The sequence below is a fragment of the Thunnus albacares genome, chromosome 2 (assembly GCF_914725855.1).
Source record: "Thunnus albacares chromosome 2, fThuAlb1.1, whole genome shotgun sequence".
Classification (NCBI taxonomy): Eukaryota; Metazoa; Chordata; class Actinopteri; order Scombriformes; family Scombridae; genus Thunnus; species Thunnus albacares.
In genome coordinates, this window is record NC_058107.1 from 8,154,381 (window position 1) to 8,179,476 (window position 25,096).

The 25,096-nt window shown below is 39.2% G+C and overlaps 4 protein-coding genes across 10 annotated transcripts; all 4 read right to left on the reverse strand.

Annotated features, from left to right (window-relative positions):
- Window positions 1–10: 10 nt before the first annotated feature.
- gucd1 (guanylyl cyclase domain containing 1) lies at window positions 11–4,690 on the reverse strand. Its single transcript, XM_044364529.1, has 6 exons — window positions 4,318–4,690; window positions 4,082–4,166; window positions 2,865–3,030; window positions 2,652–2,743; window positions 2,313–2,554; window positions 11–1,256 (listed from the first exon to the last, which is right to left on the reverse strand). The coding sequence occupies exons 1-6, from the start codon at window positions 4,322–4,324 to the stop codon at window positions 1,165–1,167; spliced, it is 684 nt and encodes a 227-aa protein (XP_044220464.1). The 5' UTR covers window positions 4,325–4,690; the 3' UTR covers window positions 11–1,164.
- Window positions 4,691–4,779: 89 nt separating this feature from the next.
- p2rx4b (purinergic receptor P2X, ligand-gated ion channel, 4b) lies at window positions 4,780–9,224 on the reverse strand. The gene is made up of 12 exons (XM_044336270.1): window positions 8,650–9,224; window positions 8,323–8,470; window positions 8,098–8,169; window positions 6,528–6,600; window positions 6,321–6,417; window positions 6,152–6,232; window positions 5,884–6,025; window positions 5,617–5,753; window positions 5,446–5,539; window positions 5,284–5,349; window positions 5,060–5,164; window positions 4,780–4,929 (listed from the first exon to the last, which is right to left on the reverse strand). Exons 1-12 carry the CDS (start codon window positions 8,790–8,792, stop codon window positions 4,897–4,899), a joined length of 1,191 nt encoding a protein of 396 aa, XP_044192205.1. The 5' UTR covers window positions 8,793–9,224; the 3' UTR covers window positions 4,780–4,896.
- A 365-nt stretch (window positions 9,225–9,589) lies between these two features.
- zbtb26 (zinc finger and BTB domain containing 26) lies at window positions 9,590–12,821 on the reverse strand. 3 transcript variants are annotated; one of them, XM_044336282.1, is made up of 2 exons: window positions 12,538–12,821; window positions 9,590–11,702 (listed from the first exon to the last, which is right to left on the reverse strand). In XM_044336282.1, exon 2 carries the CDS (start codon window positions 11,672–11,674, stop codon window positions 10,370–10,372), a length of 1,305 nt encoding a protein of 434 aa, XP_044192217.1. In that variant the 5' UTR covers window positions 11,675–11,702; window positions 12,538–12,821; the 3' UTR covers window positions 9,590–10,369. The 3 variants fall into 3 exon arrangements, with proteins under 3 accessions (XP_044192217.1, XP_044192225.1, XP_044192235.1); XM_044336290.1 differs by lacking the exon at window positions 12,538–12,821 and adding an exon at window positions 12,369–12,506; XM_044336300.1 differs by lacking the exon at window positions 12,538–12,821 and adding an exon at window positions 12,261–12,335.
- Window positions 12,822–14,896: 2,075 nt separating this feature from the next.
- Window positions 14,897–24,971, reverse strand: susd1 (sushi domain containing 1). 5 transcript variants are annotated; one of them, XR_006405508.1, is made up of 19 exons: window positions 24,202–24,971; window positions 23,910–24,050; window positions 23,500–23,655; window positions 23,011–23,163; window positions 22,549–22,728; window positions 20,935–21,114; window positions 20,637–20,816; window positions 20,087–20,266; window positions 19,827–20,006; window positions 19,449–19,628; window positions 18,867–19,046; window positions 17,971–18,135; window positions 17,678–17,772; window positions 17,298–17,484; window positions 17,048–17,141; window positions 15,893–16,113; window positions 15,727–15,766; window positions 15,462–15,555; window positions 14,897–15,038 (listed from the first exon to the last, which is right to left on the reverse strand). XR_006405508.1 is itself a non-coding variant. In XM_044364548.1 (19 exons), the coding sequence occupies exons 1-19, from the start codon at window positions 24,254–24,256 to the stop codon at window positions 14,969–14,971; spliced, it is 2,679 nt and encodes an 892-aa protein (XP_044220483.1). In that variant the 5' UTR covers window positions 24,257–24,971; the 3' UTR covers window positions 14,897–14,968. The 5 variants fall into 5 exon arrangements, 4 of the variants coding, with proteins under 4 accessions (XP_044220483.1, XP_044220469.1, XP_044220475.1 ...); XM_044364548.1 differs by having other exon boundaries at window positions 15,893–16,061; XM_044364534.1 differs by having other exon boundaries at window positions 15,893–16,142; window positions 24,202–24,968.
- Between the last annotated feature and the right edge of the window lie 125 nt (window positions 24,972–25,096).

The window sequence follows — 25,096 nt, forward strand, 5'->3', positions numbered from 1 at the left end:
AAATAATGGGTCTCCTGTTGAAATCTTTTAATTACAACATATAATAAATGCAGCTCTATGTTTAATAAAAAATAAAGTTTAAAATGTGCTATTTGTTCACACAAAAAAGCACAGCCAGGAAGAAATCACTTCTCATGTATTCAGAAAAAAAACTATTTCATGGCAATTTAAAAAAAAAAAAAAATTAAATAACATAGAATTACGTCTGGTATGAAAAGCGTAGTGCAAAAACTTAACCATGATACCAAAATGGAGAAATAAAACTTGAGTGACGAGGAGGAAATGATCTATTCATCACACCTTTGTTCTGCCACATGATCAAAACAGCCGTACAATGCATCCATCTATCCAACACCATAACACAAGATGTTTTTTTCCTCGGTGAAGTGAATCAAAGTCGTGAATTCATGTTTCTCTGTGTCCATCAAGTCCATCCATGTTCTTCTGCAGGCAGATTCAGTTCCATAGACAGACTATGGAGTATTGCATTGAACTAGTTTTGTCATTTGATGCGCATGTCACACTTTAGGGCATTAATTACCTGAGACGTTCAAAACACAACTACTTCCTCTGTTCTTGTTGAAATAATCACGTGAATAAAAAGTGACAGGTGAGTTAGGAGGATTTCTTTAAAAAGGCAAGTAGAGGTGAGGCTGGTGGCTACACATGAGCACCTTCTGACGTCAACACCGAACACAACAAATACATTGGATATACTAAATGTTTTCATCATCAACCCTGAATTATGTGCACATTATTTCCTGGTAATTCTTAATTTAGGTCATAATTCCCATATTTCATCCATTTTAAATCTGAAATACTCTGTTCATAGTTAAAGATTCCAATCCATGAGCAACCGCTGTCATTAAAACTCAACAAAAACATGATGAAACTATCTGCTTGTCTAAAAGAAAAGAAAATACAAAAATAAACAATTCAGCATAAATTTGTTGATATCTTCCAGCTGTTAATCCTTCACATGTCATGTCGGCTGTATGTCGGGAACATGGGTGAATGTGCAGCTAAGTGTTTGTCATGTGAGCATTAGCACCGGAGAGGACAGCGACAGCTGACGACAGCAGGAGCCACTAGTCCAGAACCTGCATTATGATGTCACTATTATAATGATGAGCTGGGAAGAGCCAAATCCATGTCCGCTTCCCATCAGCTTTCCTTAAAGATGAACAGGATATCCTCATCTGTCCCATAACTCCGCCGGGCCTCCTCGAAGTTACTGACGCTGGTGCAGCACACCCCTGAATCACACACACAAACACACACACACACACACACACATATATGTATTAGTTCCCAAAAGAAGACACTCCATGTTAACAAACAGTAGGGGGATTACAGTTGTTCAAGAATAAGCAAATAGTTTTTCCTACGTGTTTGTGATATAAAATTGATTTTGCACAATCAAACTTTTTAAAAAGATCCTAATTGTCTCAACGGTTCTTTATTTTACAATCAGTTTTTTGATTGGACCAATTAAGGAATGGCTTGAAAGTTTAAGAGTGGTTCAATATTTTCTTATTCACGTTCTTGCAGATAGTTGAGATGGGAAGATCAATATCACTCTCATGTCTGTCCAGTTTAAATATAAAGTTACCACCAGCAGCCCGTTAGCTTAGCTTAGCATATAGAAAAGAAACAGGGGGATACAGCTAGCCTGGCTCTGTCCAAAAGTAAGAAATGCCATGCTGTGGTTTTATGTGCCAGACTATTTGTTAGCCAGTAACAAAGGTTGTTAGAGGTGCTAGTAGGTGGATTTTGTTACCTTTGGACAAAGCCAGGCTAACTGTTAAATCAATAAGTCAAAATGTTTACACAGTAATTTGAAGTTATTTAACAAAATGGACTAAAATATACTCTACTCTAGTGCTGTAACTAATGAAAAATTGTGAAAAGGACCCATCACAAGCTCCCAGAGCCAAGGGGTGCCGTCTCAACCAGAAATCCAAAACTCACCAATATTCTATTTTTACTTTACAAACATATAAACAAGAGAAAAGCAGCAAATCCTTACATTTCAGGAACTGTAAACATTTTTTCTTAAAATATGATTAATTAATTATTAATTTATTTTCTGCCAACAGATTACTTGAGTTATTAATTTATATGTTTAAAAGGGCAACAGCTATCAGGGCATTTAAGTCCTGATGTAAATTCTGACGGTGTCTATTAGTTTCATATTTTCTATTGTATTACCAAACCTATTTATTTTAGCTCTTTGATATTGTGACTGTTTTGTTGTTCAAATAAAAATAAGCCAATTTCTGCTTGTGCTTTAGATGTATGTGATTACTCACGGTCAGAATATGCAGGGTTGTTGTAGAAAATGCAGCCGGTGGTCCTGTTGAAGCCACACACAACCACAAAATGACCCTGGTACTCAGGTTTCCTGCAGAAACACTTCTGACCAACAGGCAAGAAGCAGCAGTATTTGACAGGCGAGGAGCAGAGTTCACATGTCAAGACAACAGCGTTGACCAACACTATGGCAATGTGGCCCTGCTCCAGGTGAGACTGAATTTCCTGAACCGTCACAGAGCTACGGATAGATAATCACAAACACATGTCAGAGTTCAGTTTGTATTGTACAGGATAAAAACTTGTCCAAAAGAAAAATAATGAACAAAAAAACTCACCATTTCTTCACCACCACACTTTTGGTCTCTGCTTTAAGGAAAAGCTCATTCACTCGGTCTTCTTCAGTATCAAAATGCTTCTTATAAAAGGACTGCAAACCATAGCAGAAACAATACAAACACAGATCAGAAACGATTCTAATCTTGTTCAGAATGATGAGGGTAAAAGTCTGAGGACGGGGCTGATAAACTATGTTTGGCTCAGCAAATTACCTGATTCCTAAAGCCCTTGTCAACACCCAGGGTCTGCGTGCAAAAGCAGTGTTTGATTCCTAGATGGCACATGAGGTAGGCCAGGTCAATAGTCCACACGCTCTCTGTCAGCTTCAGCTCCCAGCATGCTCTCTGAAACTCCTCATCACTCACAGGGTGGAGGTACCTGCAAAGTTGGACAGTTAGAGATTGTGAATCCTGACAGGTCAATCCACACTACACTCAACACCAGTATTACACTTTAAAAATGTCTATCACTACTTTTTGTCCTTAATTTTCAAACAGCAATTATTTACCCTTCAATATTGGTATTTTATTTATTAACATCCCAAGTTTATCGGACAATCTTAAAGGATAGATGCAAAATGAGGTCATGCAAAACCAGAATATAAACTGTACTGTATTTGATAACATATCTACAGGCATCAAGGGTTCATACCTTTTCAAGTATGTCTTAAAACAACAGTCAGGTGTCCATGTGAACAGTGAAAGAGGTTTTCCTCACTGTAATCATTCCTCCTGTTCATACTGGCTATTAAAAATCCTCTTCGAATGTTTCAAAATTTCAATGTAAGTGATGGAGGCCAAAATCCATAGTGTGTCCACACAGTCATTTAGTGCAAAAATGCATTTAAAAGTTGATGTGAAGCTTATATGAGTCTTCAGCAGTCTGAGTTAGTCATATCAAGTGGATATCTGCCACATTTACAGTCTTTTTAGCATCAAATTCCCTCTTTGTGTTTCCTCAGACAGTGTTTCCTTATTGAGCTTCGATGGAAGTATTGTAACAAAAAGAGGGACTTTTGCACTTAAAGACTGTAACGCTGAAAGATATAAACTCGATTTGACTCATTTGGATGCTGAAGCTTCATATTAGCTTCAGATAAACTTTTAAATGCATTTTTGCACAGAGGGAGGACTATGGATTTTGTCCCCCATCACTTACATTGTAAATACTTATGAAGAGATCTTCTAATGATCAGTATGAACAGAAGGAAAGATTACAGCAAGAAAAACATGTTTCACTGTTCATTTGGCCTCCCGACTGTTGTTTTAAGACACACTTGAAAAGGTATGAACCCTTTAATGCCTGTAGATATGTTATCAAATACAGTACAGTTTATATTCTGGTTTTGCATGGCCTCATTTTGCATAGATATAACGATAATGTAAAAGGATGAACATTTATGGTGATGTGATGTTGGGTGTGCACTTACTTCAGGACCATCCTGGAGCAGGCTAACCCACAGTCCCAGTGGTACAGCTGCCGAATGACAGGTACATTCAACAGGACGACATCCTCTGAGAAAAGCCACGCTATTATTATTACATTTAAAAACACTCTTTAAACTGTACTAAAAAGTGCTAAATCTGGCGCTAAGTTACTACCAAGAGCAAAAGGCAAGTTAGCTGAGCTTTATGTGTGTGGTTGACATGAGTCTGAGTCACTCACCTGTCATTCTGTTGAATTCTTTCTCAGCAGACAAGCGGCCAACTAGCTCAGTAACTCAGTACGAGCTGTTCAGTCCTGTTTACAGCATTTAAACCGGAGTTTGGTTTCCCTCATCGATGCTAACTACAAGCAACGAGCTGTCCAGCTGCAAGTTTAGCTGCCAGGCTAACAGCATTAACAAGTCTGTCTGTTGGCAGGTTCACACATCGACGCACAACACGGCTGCTACACATACAGCGGTTAGTTAACTAAACAACTACAGAATAAAAGTTAGAAAAAAATCAGTTCTAGCAGGATTTCGTGTCTGTCTATACCGTTGTTCTGCTTCACTTCTCTGTTGTTAGTTAGCACACTGGTGTTTGGTGTATGTTGTCATTAAAGTTATGCTGCCCCCGTGCGGTGCGGGGGAGTCATCACTCATCTCACACTACTCAGAAAGTCATACATTTCACATCCTTTACATTTAGAAGTTTAGGCTTTATTGAAGAATTTACATGACGTTGAAAATCTCTGTTTTCATGTCAGTTTTTTCCGAGCAGGGCCGGATCACCTGCTGGTCCAGATGTTGAGGTGACCATGCTACTGGGTTCCATAGGAGGTGCCCAATGATACCTGTATTGTAAAAATATGAAGAAACACATTGAAAAGATTGACACATTTTTGGGGAACATTTATTTCAATACTAATAACTGCCAGCAGCGATGAATGTAAAACTTAAAGAATTAAAGGGTCAGCCACTCACTGATTCACTGTCACCATCCTCATTCAGATATGTGACTTTATGTATACTGTAAAGATCTCTTTTCCTCATGCATGTCAACATGACCCAGTCAGAAACTACAGGCACCTGAAGGGGGAAAAATGGGTTAAATGCAATTTGGTGGGCCACAGCTTTTTCCAGGGAAATGTCATCATCTTTTACTCAGGAAACCTGTAATGAAATACAGAACTGAACAGGCTACTTACCAAACTAAGGAATGACAACGCTGCTCCCAAGTTTATTATGGTGGGTACAATTCCAAACTTTCCGGCCTGTAAGACAAAAATAAAAACCCCATTTTGAGTCAATGCACCTTAAATTAATCACACACATTTTAATGAAGTCATTGCAATTGATTAAGGCCTCACAGTTCCAAAAACAATGACGTCGAACCGGATCCCGTATGCTTTGATCAAGGTCCTAGATTCCTCTCCATCTGGCATCATGTAGTATTTGGCGAACCTACAAGCAATGTTTGTTTAACCAGTTTTGCCATCTCCATCAATTTATTAATAAGGCTGTGTCAAATATAGCTTCACCTGAAGTTAAATCCAGGAGCAACATTATTGACAGGACTTTTGCTGTCCAGCCTGCGGAAGCTGTACTTGGGGTAACACTTCCCTGCCCACCAGTCCAGGTCACAGCTCCAGTCAATAATAATACCAATGATGCCACCCTTTGGAAATATAAAAAAACCCTGAAAACTTAATTCTTTATTCACATTTGTATTGTTTAAGGGTAGATACACAACACTTTGATCACTTGTGTGAGACCTGACCACTGAAAGCATTAAATTCTGACCGTACCTTCCTAGCCATGTCTTGAAAGTCCTCTCCAGCCTCTGAAACGATGTGTTTGAGGCGGAATATGGGACAGTAAGGGTCTGTTGTACGATTGAACTCACACTTCCCCAGATATGAGGAATTAATATGTGGCAATATGTTTCTTCTGAAGAAGGAAGGAAGATTTACTTTGATATAATGGCACACAATAAAACAGCATGTTGCATATACTGCACTGATAAGAGTCTCTACACATCTTTCTTGTCTTTGTTTTATAATCTGAAACACTGACCTGTGAAAGTTGAAGTTCGGGTACGTCACACTGTTTTTGATCAACACTGTGAAGTTTTCTGCTGCAGCCAGCAGTGCACGTCTGTGGGAGAAACAGCATGTCAAAGCTATATCTACTGTAAATTTAAATATTAACACATATATAATATGGGCATTGCACATGTTCTTACTCAGGCATCTTGGTTTCTTTTTCAAGAGGACACCATGAAAGCACTTCGCAGGTCCGGACAGTTGTGGAGTAGTTCTCACACAGTCCTGTCTGTATACCTGGGTGGAAAACAGGTGTCAGCTGCTTTTTGCTGTATGGTATTAAATGATTTATAGCTGATGTATCAACACACATCAGTGGGATGCCAGCCTGTGAGGGAGGTCCCTACCGTTTCCTCGAGGATCAGCGTGTCCCACGATACAGTCACAGTCGTCCACGCAAGTAGTTGATGGAGTTGGAAGCTGGAGGAGGAATCACATTAACTGTGTTAATCTGTCACTATCTCAATCCAAATAATGTGCAGGGTTCCCATCATGACCTTTAGTTCTATGACTTTTCCTTATCTTTACGCAACTAAAGCATATCCATGGCCTAGCAATTTGATGATTTCATTGGTAATTTCATCATTCCCAACAATGAAAACAATTCAATTTCACAGCCGGTAGAAATCCTGAAGGAAATTTTAGCAGTGATCTGAAGCTGGCTCATCTGGCTGCTACAACATTCTGCTGCATAAAGTGAATTTCTGTTTTATTTCTGAACAGTCCACATGATAACAAATGAAACAAAACCACAACAGCATGAGATATAACTCATCAGTTTGTTCTGTAATTGATTAGGCAGGTTGTAATATAACATAAAACAACTGATCCAATAGGGTGCAAAGTCACTAGTGCTGAAATTATTAGTCAATTAATCAAATTGTCAATCAACAAAATGAATGGGCCTTTTTCACAGCAGATATTTTGACTTGTCGTATGAAGAACAGCACAGGTTGTAATTAATACCATTAACAATGGCTCTGTTCCACTGGAGTCTACCGGTAGGCCATGAGCCAGCATGCAAGATAACGGTGCTGGAACAGATAAAGCTAAATGGATTGTAGCCCTTATTAGTACAATGCTAACATGCTGTTTTTATCAGGTAGCCTGTAATGTTTACCATGTTAATCATCTTAGTTTAGCATCATAGACTAATAATATTTTCTTATTGGCGCTTATTATTACAAACTGCAGCTGAAGCTGATGGGAATGACATTTGCTTTGCAGGTATTTGGGAATAAACCAAAGTACTGGATAATATTAGTTTCTGAGCTGATGATGGTACTAGATCAGTCAAGTCATTCATTGGTGATGACTAACAAAATTTCATGGCAATCCATCCAATAGTTGTTGAGATATTTCAGTCTGGACCCAAGTGGTGGACTGACCGACAGGCTAAGATCTGGTCCAAAAAGGTTACTGGTGCTGAAGTCATTAGTCAGTTCATTGCTGATTTGTTTTGTTCATTTGCAAATCAACAAAAAATTCATCAACAACAATTTTGATTAAAAAACTGGTTGTTTAAGTCAGGTTCAAGTACACTCGTCTCTGTTTTACATAATCTTAATTTTGAATATCTTTGGGTTTTGACGGTCGGTTGGACAGAAGAAACAATTTCAAGACTTCACCACTGGCTCTGGGAAATACTGGGGGACTTTTTTCTATGTTTTCAGACATTTTACAGATGATGAATCAATTCCTTAGAATAATAATTGACAGATAACTGATAATAATTTTTTAAAAAAAATCATTGATTGCAGCCCTAAAAGTTATATAACAAATCAGTGCTAAACTCTGAAATAAATGACCAATACTCCAATTACATGTTTTCAAGTAACAAACAATGTTCATCATAAAGTCGTCTGTCCGGAGGATGGAAACCATATGATTTCATATCACATAGTATTAGTGACTCACCTGGGGACAGTGTGTCTGAGTTTGTTTGGGTGTAATAACCATATTCGTCAACACAAAGAAAGAATGATCACCCTGTTAGACAGAGGAGACGCACAAATGTCACAAGGCAAGTGTGTATAGATTAGTTGACTACAACTGCCAGTACAGATCACACGTTAAGTCAAGATAGAGGGGTTATTACATAGGAATGTATCTGTAATAGAGATGAACTGTATGTTTAAATACCTGAGGTGGCATAACATAATCAACCACGTCCCAAAGATGTGGTTCTGTGTCAGATGTGTTGGTGAAGGCGAAACCTTTCACTTTGGTGGTGACAGTACTGATGACAGAGTCTGTATCCTGGTACGCTTTCTGCACCACACACACATACCTGCAGGTTTACAGCGGTATGAATTAGTTAACAATGCAATTAAATCACAACAAGTGGCCATAAAGTCCATTACAAATGTTTATCATGACCAGTTTAGTTGTGGATTCACGTTTAACAAAATCACAACCCTTGCATACTGGTAACACAAAGTTCCCCCATCAAAGCTTTTCGTTACTTACCCCACCACATACAGCACCACCAGAAGCTGGACGAATCTGAAGACAAGTCCTACCCATATGTTTGGTATCACCAATGTTTTTGGAGTTTCATAATCAAACACATAGTGCAGACACTTCTGGCAGCAGCCTGCAGCCCGGCTCATTGCTGCACCACACTCACCAGTGATGGATGAACTGTGCAGCAGTGAGGAGCACACATGCCTACCATTATTCAAATCATTGTATTCAAATCATTTTCACTGTACAGCCACTTCTTTGACCATCAGCCCGTTTAACTCAGGCCTGTGTGTGTGTGTAGGCACTAGTCCAGTCTTTTCCTTAGCCAGCAGCGTCATAGGAGCCCCTGCTGTAAATAAACCAGTTCTGAAGTAAACAGTGTGTAAAATATGGCTGTGATGTTACAGTTCTTGTGTCAGGAGATGTAACATCACCACCTCTAGGCTGGGAGGAGGAGATGGTTAGCAGCTGCTGACTGGATCAATGCCTCATACTTGAAAATCCCATAACAGCTTGTCACATACCCACAACTTAAATATACAACACACAGAAGTTAATGATTTCAGTTTGTGAGAAGTACATGAAAAAACTAACTTCTACATGCAGAAACTGCACTTCTATTCATCCTCTTTAGTAATCTACTCACCAATCTGGAGATACTCAGAATGTACTGGAGCAAACACAATGACACCTTTGTTTAAACAATTCACCACACATCTACATGTCACATTCAGATACATCAAGAGTTTAACTCCAATGCAAACTCTAACTGATAAGAAACTTGTAACACTGAGCCTGCACACTCTGAGGAAGACATTTGTGCTCCTCTCTCATCTGCATTGTACACGAATAAATACACAACAAATAAGAGCTGCGACAGATCTGACAACTCCTAACTCTTACAAAGAAATACATAACAACAGCAACACCATGAAAACCAAAATTGTTTAAGAGTCACTTTTTAATTTCATAACACGCAATGATTTCCATGAACACATGACAGAAAAAATGTCACTTTGGTCCAAAAGTACCTCCGCTATAGAGACAGTCTGTAAAAAAACCCCAAAAACGAACCATTCCAGTTCAAATAGACACTTTGGCATCCCATTCGTCACTAAGAGAAGGTGGTGTAGCTTGCCTTCAATAAAATATTCATCTACCCACCTGCTTTCAAGTTTCTTTTAGTGATAAAGTCCATGTAATATAATCACAGGAAAGAAAGAGGCTACACTGAACTGTATACACAATATACAAATGGATATTTTTTCATTGTTTTTTTCATTGGACAGAGTAGACACACAGACATGTTAATTCAATCAATAAAACTAATGATATACAGTCATTATGTTTTGCGTTTCAGTGCTGAATTTTCAAGTATGATATGAAGGCATCTACAATATACTGTAGAAAAAAAAAGTCCACAGTAATGAAGCTACAGTGAAATGTCAACCAGGAAAACTTCTCCTTTTATGTTTGTGTTCTCCAGTTTAACCCCGAAACCAGCCATCATGTTCAAGAAATCTGAACTGATCTTGTTTCAGTCACTGACTTCTCATACAAGGATAAACGAGCTTGACGCTTGAGTTTTGTATAAACTGTCAGTCTCTTGAACTGTAAAGTTTACACAGACTCATCTGGACAATGTCTCACTTGGATGGAAAGTCTGTGTCATGTCTAATTGAATGGCTGACAGTTTTAACCGATAAAAACAGGTCCATAAGTTTCATATTCGGCCAAAATCAAAGTCAAGCCCCCCGTCCTGCAGGTTGCCTTCGTTTGCGTTGTCAAAGCTGTTCTTCCCATGGATCTGTTTGAGGTGCTTGCGGAGAACTGGCTTGTGAGCGAACACCATGTCACAGTAGTTACAACGGTGGGGCTTGTCCCCGCTGTGCAGGTTTAGGTGATCCAGCAAAGAACACTTTTGGGTGAAGGTCTTCCCGCAGATTTTACACTGGAAGGGTTTGATTCCGGCATGGACGCGCATGTGTCGGTGCAAGTTGCCCTTCTGTGTGAAGGTCTTGCCGCACAGGAGGCACATGAACAGCTTGTGCATCTTGAGGTGGTTGGCGTAGTTCTCCAGCTGGCGGAAGACCCGGGAGCACTTGGGACACTGGTGGTACCACTGGAGAGGCTTGTCGTAGTTCCTCTGGAACCCCATGTGTTTCTCTGCAGGAGAGGACGGAGGAGGAGGGCTGAGCGGGTAGCCGGCCATGCCAGGTGGCACCGCCATGTCACTACTACGACTGTCCACAGTGGAGTTGATGAGCGAGTGTTGGGGTTCAGGGGAATGCAGGGCAGCAGGGGGGCTGGTCGGGAAGTGACCGGTGATGGAATTTTCTGCTACGTCAGACACAGACTCCACCTTGACTATGGTGATGTCACTCTCGACTACACCCTGCCTGGGATGTCTGTCCAAGATCTGGAGAGGGGACTTAGGCTGTATAATCACATCGTCATCGTCATCATCATCATCAGCATCACTACTTTTGTGGTCCTCAACCTGCTCCATCTCCTCCTCCTCCTGATGGACAGTCCTCACCTGAGAGTGCTCCTGTTCTCTCGAGGCCTGGGAGGATAAACCCTCCTCCCTATCCTCCCTTCTCATCTCCACATCCACCTCCAGCTGCTGTGAAGCCTGCGGTTTGATGAACTTGCTGAGGGCTTGAGTGCACTGCTCCACAATGTGACCCATTTGGAGGAAGCTGGCCACCGTCAGGTAATGGACCAGCTCCAGCTCAGGAAACTCCAGCTGGCCTGTGTAGCAGGACAGCAGCAGCTGCCGACCCACCTCCGCCTCCTGGATCATGGTGATCTGGACCTCCCTGGAGTCCTGCTGAAGGATGAACTGGTCCCTCAGGAAAGACGAACCAGCGGCAAACACCACCTTGTGACCTGGGACCTCCAGCTGGTTGATGCGCACAGTGACATCACAGAAGCGTTTTTGGTGACGCAGGAGGTTCATCTTCCGCAACATGGAGTCCCCAAATGTGGCAAAGCGGAACTGCAGGATCACCTGGTTCTGAGCCATAGTGAGCCGACCAGCAGCAGCAGTGCACCTGTAGGAGACACGCACAGACCATCATTTCTCCTCAACAGGCACACACTGTAAACTGTGTGATTTGGATAGTTCATTCATATTTTACTACAGATTGCAGGAAGTCATTAACCAACTATTAAACCAGCTTATAAAGATTGAAAATAACACATTGTTTCTCATTATATTAAAAGAGCTATGGTCTACAGAGACCAGCTCATATTTCAATCAGACACATGGAGCTCGTTTATATAACTACCACCACCTGTGTCGATTATAATCGTCATCAGCATGACCTAATCTTCAATGTGAGTCCACAGACTCCGTCCAGAGTCTGCTTCAAAACATGCTGGTTAGCACTTGGCGCCTGCTGGTAACAATAGAGCACCGTGTAGGCTAACAACATACAATAGTACCGAATAATGGTCACTTTCCCATCAAATGAGACGGTTACGAAAACGTTTACAGGCTCTATTAGTTACACTGTTGCTAAGGTCGACAAACATGACAATTTAAACGTGACACTTTGAAGCTAAGATTTGTTTTTGTTGACTGGACTTTAGCGTCACCGTTAACGCACCAGTAACGTTACTGGCTTTCATCTGAGTGAAACAGCTCGTCCAGGTTTAATCTTTAGAAAACAACGCAACAGAATGAAAAGAGCGTGTCTTGTATAAACTCTCCGTACTTCACGTTAGCTGTAAGCTACATGGCAACAATCAATCACAAATCGCCTCCATATTTCTCTTTGGCCTACTCCCGCTGAGCTGCATCTGCCCCGGTCTCAGCCATACTGTAGATCACTAGCTGACTATGTTAGCATGTTTGTACTTGTAAGAAACGCTTTGTAGTTTTACCTGTAGTCCGCTCGCAAACAGTCGTGTGGGATGGCTTTTTGTCGGGTGGGACACTGGCCTGTGTCTGTCTGATGTGAGACTGCTGCTCCGGATGCGAAACCAATTTAAAGGAGCAGTAAGTGTACTGGGACCACCTCTCATCCCCTCAAATACTAATGGGCCCCTGAAGTCCTGAAAGCTGATACTTAATCTTGTGCGAACACAAGACAGTTTACTATAAGTTCATGTGTGAAACATGTTAACCTTTACTGATGATTCATAATCATTAACTGCAGGACTGATGACTTATCAGTGACTGTGACTATTCATTATTTACTATTTACAGCTCCTATAAGAACTTACTATTAAATCTTTTGGTTGAAGCTAGAAGACAAAAAGGTAAAATAGCACATTGAATGTGTTCAGTAGGTCAAACATCTGTAATAGTACCGGTCAGTATCACCACAACAATAATTATAATGTTTTATGAAAAGGCTACAAAATACAAAAAGACTGCATTCACACCGGATAGGCTGTGTGTCCCTGATCAAAAAACCAATTAGACCATCATAAATCATCGTAAATGATTATGAATCATTAATGAACATGTTCTAAGACCATCCAGTCTGCACTTATATATGATAAGTCATAATGAAAATAATGAAAGTCTGCAGTTATAATGTTAATAAATGAATTTTTGTCTGAATGCCCTGCAGGCCTTCTCTTTCTTGCTTTATGTACAAGAACAGAACTTCATTGGATGACAGTCTGAGGTGAAAATCAAACTTGATTAGCTGAGTTCTCTTCATTGTATGGTGGCTGTGAGCATCTGAAGTTGTCAGGCTTCATGTTAGAGACAAAAAAATGCTGCAAAAGTGCCCTCAAAGGTGCCCCCACAGTAGAGCAAAAATGATAAAATGCCCTGAAAGGTACCTGCACAAAGGAGAAAACATACAAAAGTTCTGTAATTGCTGTCTTAGCTATGGTAAATCAGGATGAAGTGCCCTATAGAGGGCCTCTATATGTGACAATCTGCCCTCATGCGCCCTTTCAGTGGAAGAAAATCAGATAGTGCCCTGTAAACTACCCCCACAAGATGTAATACACTGCCCTATGAGTTGCTGTTGTAATGAGGTGAGCTGGAAGTTCTGTACGGGTGCCCTACTAGTGAAATAAAAGTGGAAAAAGTGCCATTTAGGGTTCTCCTCAGTCTAATATACAGAAGTGCAGAATTGGGTGCCCTTTCAATGAAAGAAAAAACATGATGAAATGCCTATAGGGTGCCCTGTATGGGAGGAAAACTTTGCAAAGTGCCCTTCCAGTGAAGAACATGAGACACTGTGCCCTATAAGATGCCCTTGCGACGGAGTAAACTGGCCATTACAGTAGAAAAGAATGTATCCTTTATGTAGGCTGACCATTAGGAAAATAAAGCACCCTTAAAACATGTTGTAGCTGTTGTAGCTGACATTATTCCATCCAGTTGATTTTGGTACAGTACTACTCACTAGTTTGCGCTGTCACATCTCTTTAGATTGTTCTATTGTCTTTGGGTCAGTACAGTCTAAGCTGTAACCTTGATATTGACCTATTGACCTATGTTGATACGTCAGTATTGACCTATTGACATATTGACATACGGTTTGTGACATAGGTCACATAGCAAGGCTTTTTGCAATTAAAACAAGTGTATGGATTAAATATTAATAAGGATGCATTACTAATGTGTGTAGACTGTATTTTCTAAGTGGGTTTAATGTTTAAGCCTGTCCAAAGCTGTATAACATGCTATACAATGGATAGATAGTAGCTAGTTAGCTAGATACATAATTAGCCATCTCTATACTAATTATTTGGTACAAATTGGAAATCAACCTTGTGGTGTAGAAAAACCTTAAAAAGAAATCAGAGTATTTCTTTTTTCAAAATGTGTTTACAACTCTTTAGTTTGGATTAACTTGCACTTGTAAAGAGGGAGATTAGCACTGGGTTACTTTATGATTACAGAATGCAAAGAAGAGACAGAAAATTGAAGACAATACAAAGGGATCTGCAAATGCAGCGAGAGGCAGCAAGAGGAGGTTGAGAGAGATAAAGTAAGTTTGCATGAGCCATTAGCGATGCCCAGTGGAACTTAAACCTGTGTCTATATGTTAAAAAGTTTTAAAAACAGACAAAACTCCTCAAAATAAACGCTACACTAGCAGTGTCAACAGCATCAGTTAAGCGATCATTCTCCAAACTGAAGGTGATCAAGACCCTGTTTAGAAACAGATGTGGAGAAGAAAGACTCTCACATCTTCTGCTGTTGTCCATAATGAGGCCATTTACATCTATAAACTCATTTACAAACATTCAACACAATTCCAAAAATTACTGAAAAAACAGTGACAGGGTTTATTATAATTATTACAAAACATACAAAATTACACCTAGAAATTCAAGACTAATTTTATTTGCCATTTTGACAAATAAAATTACACAACATCAACAATAAAGAGTGTCGTGTCTTCTTGAAAAACCTGAAAAAGAGAAAAGAGTGTAAACACATTGAATTACATTTAGGTCCTTTGCAGTGGTTTACCTGAAGTTTTACAAAATATCTGTCTGCAGCTCAGTTAAAAAATAGTGAAATGTAATATGGCTACTTTCACTATATACTTTATTATTGCCACGAAAACTAATAGATATGGAAATAAACAAAATTTTAAAAAGCATATTTAATTTGCAGGCTGTGATTCCAATTCATAACTATTATGTTATGAATAAATAGATACATAAAAATGAATATAATATTAAAACTAAAACATCCTGTCATCATGGGGACCTTAGTGTGACTTTAGACCATGAAGATTTGAAGTAATGCAAAGTGATACTCAACATTCATTCATAGACACATAGAATGACATAAACAGAGTGTATACTGTAATGTGTATCTTCTATACCAGGTGCAACTGTATCCACCCAAAACAACCAACGCAATCAGTCCTACTGATGCAGCGGCGGACAGCGATGAAACCTTCAGAACATAGGATGTGCCTGGAAAGAGACAACGCTGTGTGTGAGCAGTTTGTTTGCTTTTACATTTTATTATATTAAAATACTTTCTGTTGCCTTCTGCTATAAGTTCAGAATGTTGTAACCCAAATCAATAAAAATCAATCTAATTAAAAGATGACATTACAGGCTTTACATAGTAATAGTAATTACCTCTTACTTTAGCCCACAAGACACAGGAACTTTTTAAATCCTGGGAGAAAAACAAACAAAACATTTAATCAAGGCTGCTGCAGTTTCTCTCAAATCTGACTCTATTTTTCACACTGTGACTGAGCCAATAAATCTTTATTCTGTACTATACAATAGCTGCACCCACCCTTTTCCACTGACTGACAGCTCGTAAAATGATATAGTAGTTCCTGCCATTCTCCAGAGGTGCATTATAGAAGCTTCCGTAGTAGAGTCCGTCCCCCACAGTAAAGTTCATCTCTGTGCCGACATGTCTGAGGTGGATCTGAGCTGTGACGTACTCTATGGAGGATTCGCTTTTGCGGAACAGTGAGGAAGGTGAGGAACAGTCAAACACCATAATCCCCTCTAAAGGAAGCACAAACACTTGGTACAAACTGCAAAATGAAGAACAGAAAATAAACAAAGAAGTTTTGAAATTGCATTGCAGTTACATTTTAACTTCAGTATAATGATACCATATACATTTAGGAGCTATTGTAACTATAGCAACACCCTCTTTGTTACAGGGTTTATGGTAACACTTTAGACACACTATGGTTTCATATACAGTGAGTAATTAAACCATGATATCAAAATTGATTTGAACATTTTATATTTAGGTTTATTAGTATGACACATGTCAACTTTAAAAGGATTGATAATCATTGACAAATTATAAAATAGGCTACTATTCATGTGGCTTATTATCCATAAATATAGATATTTTAACACATAAAGGTAACATGACACATATATGAATTCATCTCTAATGATTATGTTTCTCTTAGTGTTTGGGTGATGCTGGATATCAACATGGTGACATCACCATTTTAGCCATTAAAGCTGGATGATTGATAACTGATATTCATCCATGTTCAGTGTAGCAGATTAAAGGCATTTGTCCAGTTATGAATGAGTTATTAAATATATTTTTAATAGTTTTTTTTTAAAATAAATAATTCCATGTGTTAAAAGTTTATGCTTGTGAGTTAAGGTCTAAAAGATGCTATAAATCAAGTATTCAAAAATGCTGGTAGTCATTTGTTGAATCATGAATCCAGATTCTACCACCATCATACACAGTTTGGGAATACTGGAAGGTATTTTTGAAGCTTGGACCATCTGTCTGTTGTATCTCATACAGTAAAACATTAACTCCTTGTTACTCTTTTGGTCTGATCTGACTGAAGTGCTGATCACAGCCTATGTTTAAGATAATATTAGTCCTCCATTAGTTCACATCCCCAATCAATGTTTTCCACAACACAGATATCTTGTCCCTCGTCATGTTGGTTGTTACCTTATTGGGTCTAGCGTGTTGGGTGATCTGCGTAGCCTCAAAGTCGGTACAGGAGTCTCAAATTCTCTGTAGTGGACAACTGGTGCTGGAGGTACTGTCAAATGTTATTTGATTTAATGTGCATTGTTCAGTATAAACAAGACTACACCAAATAAAATAAGATTACATTAGTCCTAAATATTTCTAGAAAGCTGATAAGATGCAGGGAAACATTTTGTGAGAGCAGAGTCAATGTAAGAGTTATTGATACCTGTTAAGCTGGTGTTAGTAGTGATGGTGGCTTTGAATCTGGCAGACACTGCAGTGATGGAGATGCTGTAGTTGGTGACTGGAAGCAGGTTGAGACAGACCTGCAGCTGGTCAGATTTGGAGCTCAGAAACCGCTCCCTTTTGTCACGAAAGGACCTCTGATAGTCTCTGAAGCCCACATAGGTCACCTGGGATGGTTACACCGATGTTGTTATTCATTAGTAGGGTATGACAAATGTGGAACTGTTCACACACACACATATTTAGCCAGAAAGTTAGGTTAATAAATTACCAGAAGCACCACTTTCTATGCTGGCAAATGAGTAAAAATGATGGAAAAAGTATATGAAGTATATGAGAAGGCAGATGAAGTCTTGTTACCTTGTAAACTTCCGTATTCTCCTCATACTTTTCTGCTCTCCAATGCAAACATTTTTCATTAGAAACAAATAGGTGATTGATAGGTGGTTTGATTTCTGTAGAGATATGGGAATGAAAAGAGAGTCATGTTACAACCAAATTCTTTACTTTTTATTGGTCAGCACAAAATATACAGTACTGTGTGTCTCTGCTGGGCATTTAGATTATTGGCTGTTTAATCTGATCTCCAAACACCAGCAGCAGATTACCAGAAAGTATGTGTTAATGATACTGATGATATGTTTTTTACTCACCTATACATTTCAGCGTAGCGTTCTGCCACACCCCAGAGCTGCTGCACAGAGACATGTTACTGCCCCTCCAGCTGTGGTATCCATCCACACAGCGATGGATCACTACACTTCTGTTGTGCCAAACCACCTCTGAGTTGGTGAGGAAAGGGATTGGGCCACATTTAGCTAGGAAAACAAGGACACTGATTGATTAACTTATTGATTGAATATCCATCCTCCATATTGAATATATCGTCTCTTTTCAATGTGCCCTTAGAAAACAAAAACATAAAAGATAAAAAATAACAAGCAAAAGGTTGTATGTAAATAGTAAAATCTCTGTAATGATTGCATCGTAAGGATTTATATGAAATATAGTGTATTCCACACAAATTGGGATCCCGTTGCCCTCCACTAGATGAGTTGGCATGTAGTAAAAAATAAAATCACAAGCAGGATTGTGTTTCCTTAACATTTACATTTACATCAAAACAATCACAGAACAAGTAGACTCTGTAAAGCAAATTTTAAAACTGAGCATAAACCAATAAAAACCCATCAATAACATGTAAATACTGACTCTCCTGCACCTAAATATATGTATGTTGTATAATGCCCTACTACATAAATGGTTGAATTAGAGTTAAGACCGGCATCTATTTTTTTTTTTTTTACCATATAAAACGTAGTATGCCATAGAAATATTTTTTTCTTCGGGAAAAAAAAAAACATGTAAAATATTCAGGAATTACAAAACAGTGGTAAAAAGCAAACAGCACAGACTCAAGCTAGTAAAGGCTGGTGGAGGACAGTCACAGCTGGTCTTACCAACTTTTTCCAAACTAATTCCTGTGATGTTGTTTCTGTAAGTTACTACTGTCTGCCTTTGTAGGGCAGCACAGACTTTGTTACTGTACCTTTGCATTTTACTGATACTTTTCCCCACTCTCCTGATGTTAAACATGTTGAAATACCATTTCCACTCTCCTGGTAAAATCCCTCCATACATTCATACAGCACCACACTGCCCGGTCTACTGGTGCGGTCCCACAGGAGGTTAGTATGGGGAAGGGTTAGAGGGGGACCACAGCTTATCTCTGCGCACAGACATGAATCAGGTATATAATGTGCCAAAAGCAAAACAAACAAACCACTACATTCCAGAGGTGAACAGGATATGAAACAAAAATGATGCAGAAAACTCTCATCATGTTTGGCTCTTCCTCTAGCTGCTCCTGACCTTTTGAGTCCTCAGGTGAAATACATGTATGTGTGTCTCATGCAAAAACAAGACCCGTATTACAATTACATAGAGCTGAAATGTCTGTGTTAAGTTGTGTTAAGTTCATAGAGACCAGTATTGGGCTTCAACTACTTAGACATTTGCAAAGCTAAATAATGTGACAAATACATTCAGAATTTATTTGTCGATATCTATATATGTGAATTTTATGAAATTAAAACTAATTAGTATCAGTTTAGTGCATTAAACGTTGCACCTTCACAGAACAGATCAATATCCTCCCACAGTCCATTCTCTCCACATACTGAGTAGTTTCTCAGGCTCCTTGTGTGATATCCTTCATCACATTGGTAATACACCACACTGCCATTGTGTGATGTTCCATCCCAGAGTGTTTTAGTGTGTGACTTTAAAACAGGCTCCTCACAATTGATTTCTACAACAAAAAGACAGCAAGTCATCAAAGATCACTGCTAGCTACAATGTTGAAATGTTGAGGGGATGGATTATGTAACAAATACAGCATTTACTTAAAAAACAAAAAAGCCAGATTTAAGCCAATGTGAAGACAAATGAGACAATTAGATGACATGTTTTTAGCCATTATTCACACATTTGGTGACAGCATTATCACCTTGGCAGAACAAAGAGGCCTCATCCCATTCTCCACTGGCAGTACAAACTGTTACATTTCTCTCTCCAACACTGCGATATCCAGAGTTACACTGATAAACAGCCTGAGATCCCACTTTGGAGATTTGATCCCACAGCAGAACTGAATGAGAGATGTCAGGAGGCGCACCGCAGTCAACTTCTACAGAGATGAAAATCACAATCTTTTACAGGGTGACAGGTTTTTTAAATTCTAAATACCAACCACAGCGTTGTTGTTACCTTTGCATGAGATGTTCGCCTCTGTCCAGTAACCATTAATTGTGCATAATGACCTATTATTTCCTTCATTTTGATAAAATCCTATTTTACAGTAGTAAGTCACTGTGCTTCCAGGAGTGGAGCTGTTGTTCCACATTTGCCCAGTGTGGGGCAGTATAGGAGGATCACCACATAATATCTCTGGAACAGGAAATGACACACATGGAGGAGTTATACAAAGTTTTTAAAAATACCAAAAACATAACACATTTACATAAAAAAAAAATTATTCTAATGGAAACCATTTGACAAAAGTGGTAGTTATGTTCACATAAGGATCTCTGCCCTGTACCTACTGTATGCTACAGCACACACAGGTGATTTCATTCTATTTTGATTGATTAGAGAAGCACAGACTAATTAGCCAGAAGTGAAAACACCTGTGTGCATGCCTTTAAAGGAAAAATAATACAACTTTTTTAATGAAATACTTAGAAATGAAATGAAATTAAAGTCCGTTTTTTTTATAATTGGAAAGAGATTTCAGCGTTTCATTGATATTTTGAATTACCTTGGCAGGAGAGAGTTGGGGGAATCCACTGACCGTTTTCATTACAGATGGATACATTAAGTCCTCCTTTGTTATAAAAGCCCTCTTTACAGAAATAGAGCACAGTGCTGCCAGGGGCTGAGTTACCGTTCCACACCTGCTCTGTGGATTCAATTAAAGGAGGACTTCCACACAAGATCTCTACATGCACCACAACAGTGTAATATGAACAGCAGGATTAAGATCAATTCACTTTCAGTTTAGTCCATTCAGAAACCAGAAAAGCTTTAAATATCATGTGATAGAGCAGTGACTGTACCTTGGCAGAGCACAGATGCTCCCTCCCACTGTCCAGCAGCAGTACAGACGGACACATTGCCCTTTCCAATGTTATAATATCCAGAGTCACACTGATAAACCACCTCAGTGCCCATCATCGTGCGATTATTCCACAGCATATGTGAGTGAGGGAGGGCAGGGGGAGAGCCACAGTAAACCCCTGAGAGCCAAAGCAGTTACACGCTGCATGAAACTGTTTTCACTGGAAAATCGCCAAGAACTCCAATCGATCAGTTACATGTTGGTTTCATGATCCTGTAGCCCCTGAAACTTATTAGAAACTCAGCGTATGTTTAAATACAAGCGCTGTCAATATCATCATCAGTGAGAAAATAATTTTAGCACTTCTCTTAAGGCGTAAAAATCTTGCACAGACAGCTTCTTTCATGGCACTGATGCCTACTGATGTGCTCACTGCATCATTGCAGCTTGACAATAAACCCAATTGATCAAATTATCAACATTGAAAATCTCCTTCAAACCTAAATTTACTCTCATTGTAGCTTTGATTAAAGAAATACTCTGAATCAAACAAAATTGAACTTAGAATAGCTATGACAAGCAATGACATGTTCAATCTAACAATCAGCCCAAAGTCCAGTCTAGAAGTCTTTACCTGGTATCACTGTAATTAATCCTGACATACATATAAAGTAAGCCGTCACTAGAAAGGAAATGTCATGTTTTGATATATTAAAAATACTTTATAACGATAATTAATCAGATAAATTTGATGATTTATGAAGATGTAGATTACTTGTTACTAGATTATTGATATGATAGATAGATAGATTTATTTTCAGAGCTTATTGATATCTTCCAGTGTAGTCTGTTGTATTCTATGTTTATACACTGTATATTACAGTGGGTTACTCATACTGTGACTGTTCAATGACCTCTGACCTAACATTGTCGGACTGATCACTTTTAGCCACAAACATAACTTATCATCAGTTGCTTTAGGCATGTTTCCATTTTCAGAATATCTCTCATCAAAACCCTCTAATATTAAACACTGTGCTGCTCTGAAGACACACTTGTGCTGATCCATCATGTTACTGTGACATGAAGTTCACAAAAAGAAGCTTCTTCTCTTTTGTGACTGTGTTCAAATAATTAGTCAAACAAAATGAGACCGAACAAGAAAACACAACAATACTTGCTACTGTGAAACATACACAGTAGCACATACAGTAAATTCATAAAGACCCAACAAACCTGTTAGAGAAAATAATAGAAAAACTGATGAAGAAAAAATGATTCTCAACATTTTCAGAAGTTTGACACTAGAAATGTGTTAAAAACAAATAGTTTGAGGAATACAGGGGACTTGAGGGCTTAATTGAATAAAATGAATGAATTAGACGTGGTGCAACATGGTCCTGAGTCTCTGAGGTCCCAAGTTATAAAGGTTAAACATTTTTTAAGAACATCAGAACAGCCAAACAATCAAAGAAGCACACATTTCTACTAAAATCATGGAAAATGTGAAGTTCAGAGCCATTGTGTCCTGATGAATGATCATGAATGGTTTGTTTTTGAAGAGAAAATAAAAGCTGCAGAGAGGTAGATTTGTTTGCTTGTGTTTTGTTACCTTCACAGACCATGGTTGCTCCCCTCCACAGTCCATCAGCCCCACACACAGAGGTGTTGTCTCCACTCCTCCACAGGAAGCCTTCATCACACTCAAACCTGGCCACACTGCCGTATGTGGTCCCTGTGCCTGGCAGCAGCACCGTGTCCTCCGGCGAGGCCGGCTGGCCACAGTCCACCACTGAGTTGGGTAAGAACATGAAACAGTACAGTTTAGATCCAGCTTTTCTCCTGCTGACTACAACATCTCTATTGATTCCTCATTCATGAGGACTTCGACTGTTATGCCAGCCAGAAAATAAAATGGCAGGATTAAACTGAGAGACACAAACACTAATATCATTGGGTGTTGTAAACTCAATCCAACAGCTGATAAGTTTTTTCCACAGCAGATATTTTGACTTACAATAGCAGTGAAGCATTACACCAGTACTTTACTGTGAATTAATTAATGCAGTTTTACCTTTGCAGGAAGCGTTGTGCCTGTCAGGGTGAAAGGGCTCTGCTCCGTTGTGGACTCGGTATCCCAGCTGGCAGCTGCATTCAAAAGTGCCCTCCAGATTCCTGCACTGACCCCCCTCTCCACACTGCCCTGTGATCTTGCACTCGTTAATGTCTGCACAGCCAATGGGAAATGAGCGTATGACATCAACATGATAATGTCACCCAGTTTGTTTTACAGGTAAACTGTAATTTCAGTCGGGTGCAGCTTTTTCTCTTGCCAGTAATTAATTAGATTTGAGACATTTTTATTACTTCTTGGAAATGAATTACTGAGCATTTGATACAAAATAAAAATAATATGGTTTCATATGTAATGTTTTCGATGGACTTTTGAATCTTGAATGTGCGACTCCATGAACATATTTATGTAAATTTTGCATATATTTTTGTTGTATTTTTCACCTCACAGTTATTGGGGTACACTTTTCTGGCTCCAGTCTAAACTCACCCTGGCAGTTGGTTCCATCATTTGGGATGAAGACGGGCAAGTTGTTTGAGGGGCTGAATCCTTTCAGGCAGGTGCAGTAGTAGCTGCCATATGTGTTGTGGCAGGTGGTATGCTGTCCACAGATCTTACTGGCTCCTATCTGGCACTCATCTTTATCTGGAAGAAAAATAAAATACTTATTACACTTCAAGATAAAAGAGAAGAGGTTTAAATGTACAGGTATACAATATGAGTTAGAGCAGTTTCAATGAATGAGGTTATTGAATGTCCAGAGTTATAACTGACCAATTAACTTTTAAACTTTGAATTCAAAATTCAATTCAGGCTGCAGTTCTCATTACAAAACCTCTGAAGAGACTTATCATTTAACTTCACATGATATAAAATACAAAAAGTAGAGTTTCTCTTACCTTGACAATAGGTTCTTCCATTTCCAACAAAGCCATACTTGCAGTTACAAACTTTGCCAGAGCCATCAGCTTTGTCGTCACATGTGGCATTAGCGTGGCAGGTGGCACACACATCCAGAGTGTAGCCTGCTGCTGGCATGTCTGACAATGAGGAAAGGACATCAAGAAAGTGTTTTTTTATTTATTTTTTTTTTTACTGTAACAGAACTGTCCTGGTATAGTATAGTTTTTGTACAGATATTAATATACATGCCAAAAAATATAAATTCTGATCAATAATCATCATACTCACCTGCAATGGCACAGAGCAGAAAAAACACGATTATAGCTCTGCTTCGCTCATCCATCCTCTCTTGAGTGTCTCTGCTGTTCTCTTCACTTCACCAGACACTCAACCTCCTCATAATCATCTCCTATTTGTCTATTTTTTACTTCCGTCTTGTGTGGACCATGATGACACTGAGCGGATTCGATAACCAGGATTGAGAGGATGCTGTGAATGGGTGAGCTGAGGTCACCCAGAGAAATGACTCCTTTTCTCAATGGTCCTCTTGCAGCTGGTGTTTGTTTGTGGTTTCAGCTGTCATTTTGTGACACATTCACTTGTGTTGATGATACGCTCGTGCTCACTCTGGTGAACTGCACACTCATGCTGCAGTGGCTGATAAGGGCTATATTTGGCCTAATGAACCTGCTGGAAACCCTGTTACAAACAGTGTGGCATTTTTAACACACCAGTGTGTCTTTTAGGAACAAATTAACTTCATTATTGCCATGTGTGTAGAGAATGATGTGCTTTCATACAGAAAATTGCATTAAATACGGTTCAATACCAACTGCCACTGCCAAAAAGAGAGACCAAAAACTGGGTGAATATTACAGTGCAGCTTACCTGTTGGCCAGTGGATTTTAAAAAAAGAGTGTAACCTTTATACAAGTGACTCAAATATATCCCAGAAAAGTATCAAAAGCCTTCAAACTGCCCCACAGTGGAGGCATTAACTTGTGTTTTAAGTCAATTGAACACATATCCCTCCCTTTCACACCACAGGGTTTGTATTGGGTGCTGGAGGGGTGTCAGTTGGAGTGCTGTGGGAAGGGGAGATAAGTCTGATGAGCTGCTATCTCTCTGCCCAGCAGGGTCCTAACTGGAGTCTTTCTGTCACTCAAACCAGTAAGTCACTGAC

Coding starts and splice junctions, on each gene's coding strand:
- gucd1 (XM_044364529.1), bottom strand. Junction 2,555..2,651: donor AGTGTGGTGGTGAAGAAATG/GTGAGTTTTTTT, acceptor ATCTATCCGTAG/CTCTGTGACGGTTCAGGAAA. Junction 1,257..2,312: donor CAACCCTGCATATTCTGACC/GTGAGTAATCAC, acceptor TGTGTGATTCAG/GGGTGTGCTGCACCAGCGTC.
- susd1 (XM_044364534.1), bottom strand. CDS start 24,256: ATGGATGAGCGAAGCAGAGCTATAATCGTGTTTTTTCTGCTCTGTGCC. Junction 21,115..22,548: donor AGCAACCATGGTCTGTGAAG/GTAACAAAACAC, acceptor TTTGGCTCTCAG/GGGTTTACTGTGGCTCTCCC. Junction 15,767..15,892: donor CTGTCAGTCAGTGGAAAAGG/GTGGGTGCAGCT, acceptor TTTTTCTCCCAG/GATTTAAAAAGTTCCTGTGT.
- zbtb26 (XM_044336282.1), bottom strand. CDS start 11,674: ATGGCTCAGAACCAGGTGATCCTGCAGTTCCGCTTTGCCACATTTGGG.
- p2rx4b (XM_044336270.1), bottom strand. CDS start 8,792: ATGAGCCGGGCTGCAGGCTGCTGCCAGAAGTGTCTGCACTATGTGTTT. Junction 5,540..5,616: donor GCTCCTGGATTTAACTTCAG/GTGAAGCTATAT, acceptor CATTGCTTGTAG/GTTCGCCAAATACTACATGA. Junction 5,165..5,283: donor CGTTGTCATTCCTTAGTTTG/GTAAGTAGCCTG, acceptor TTCCCCCTTCAG/GTGCCTGTAGTTTCTGACTG.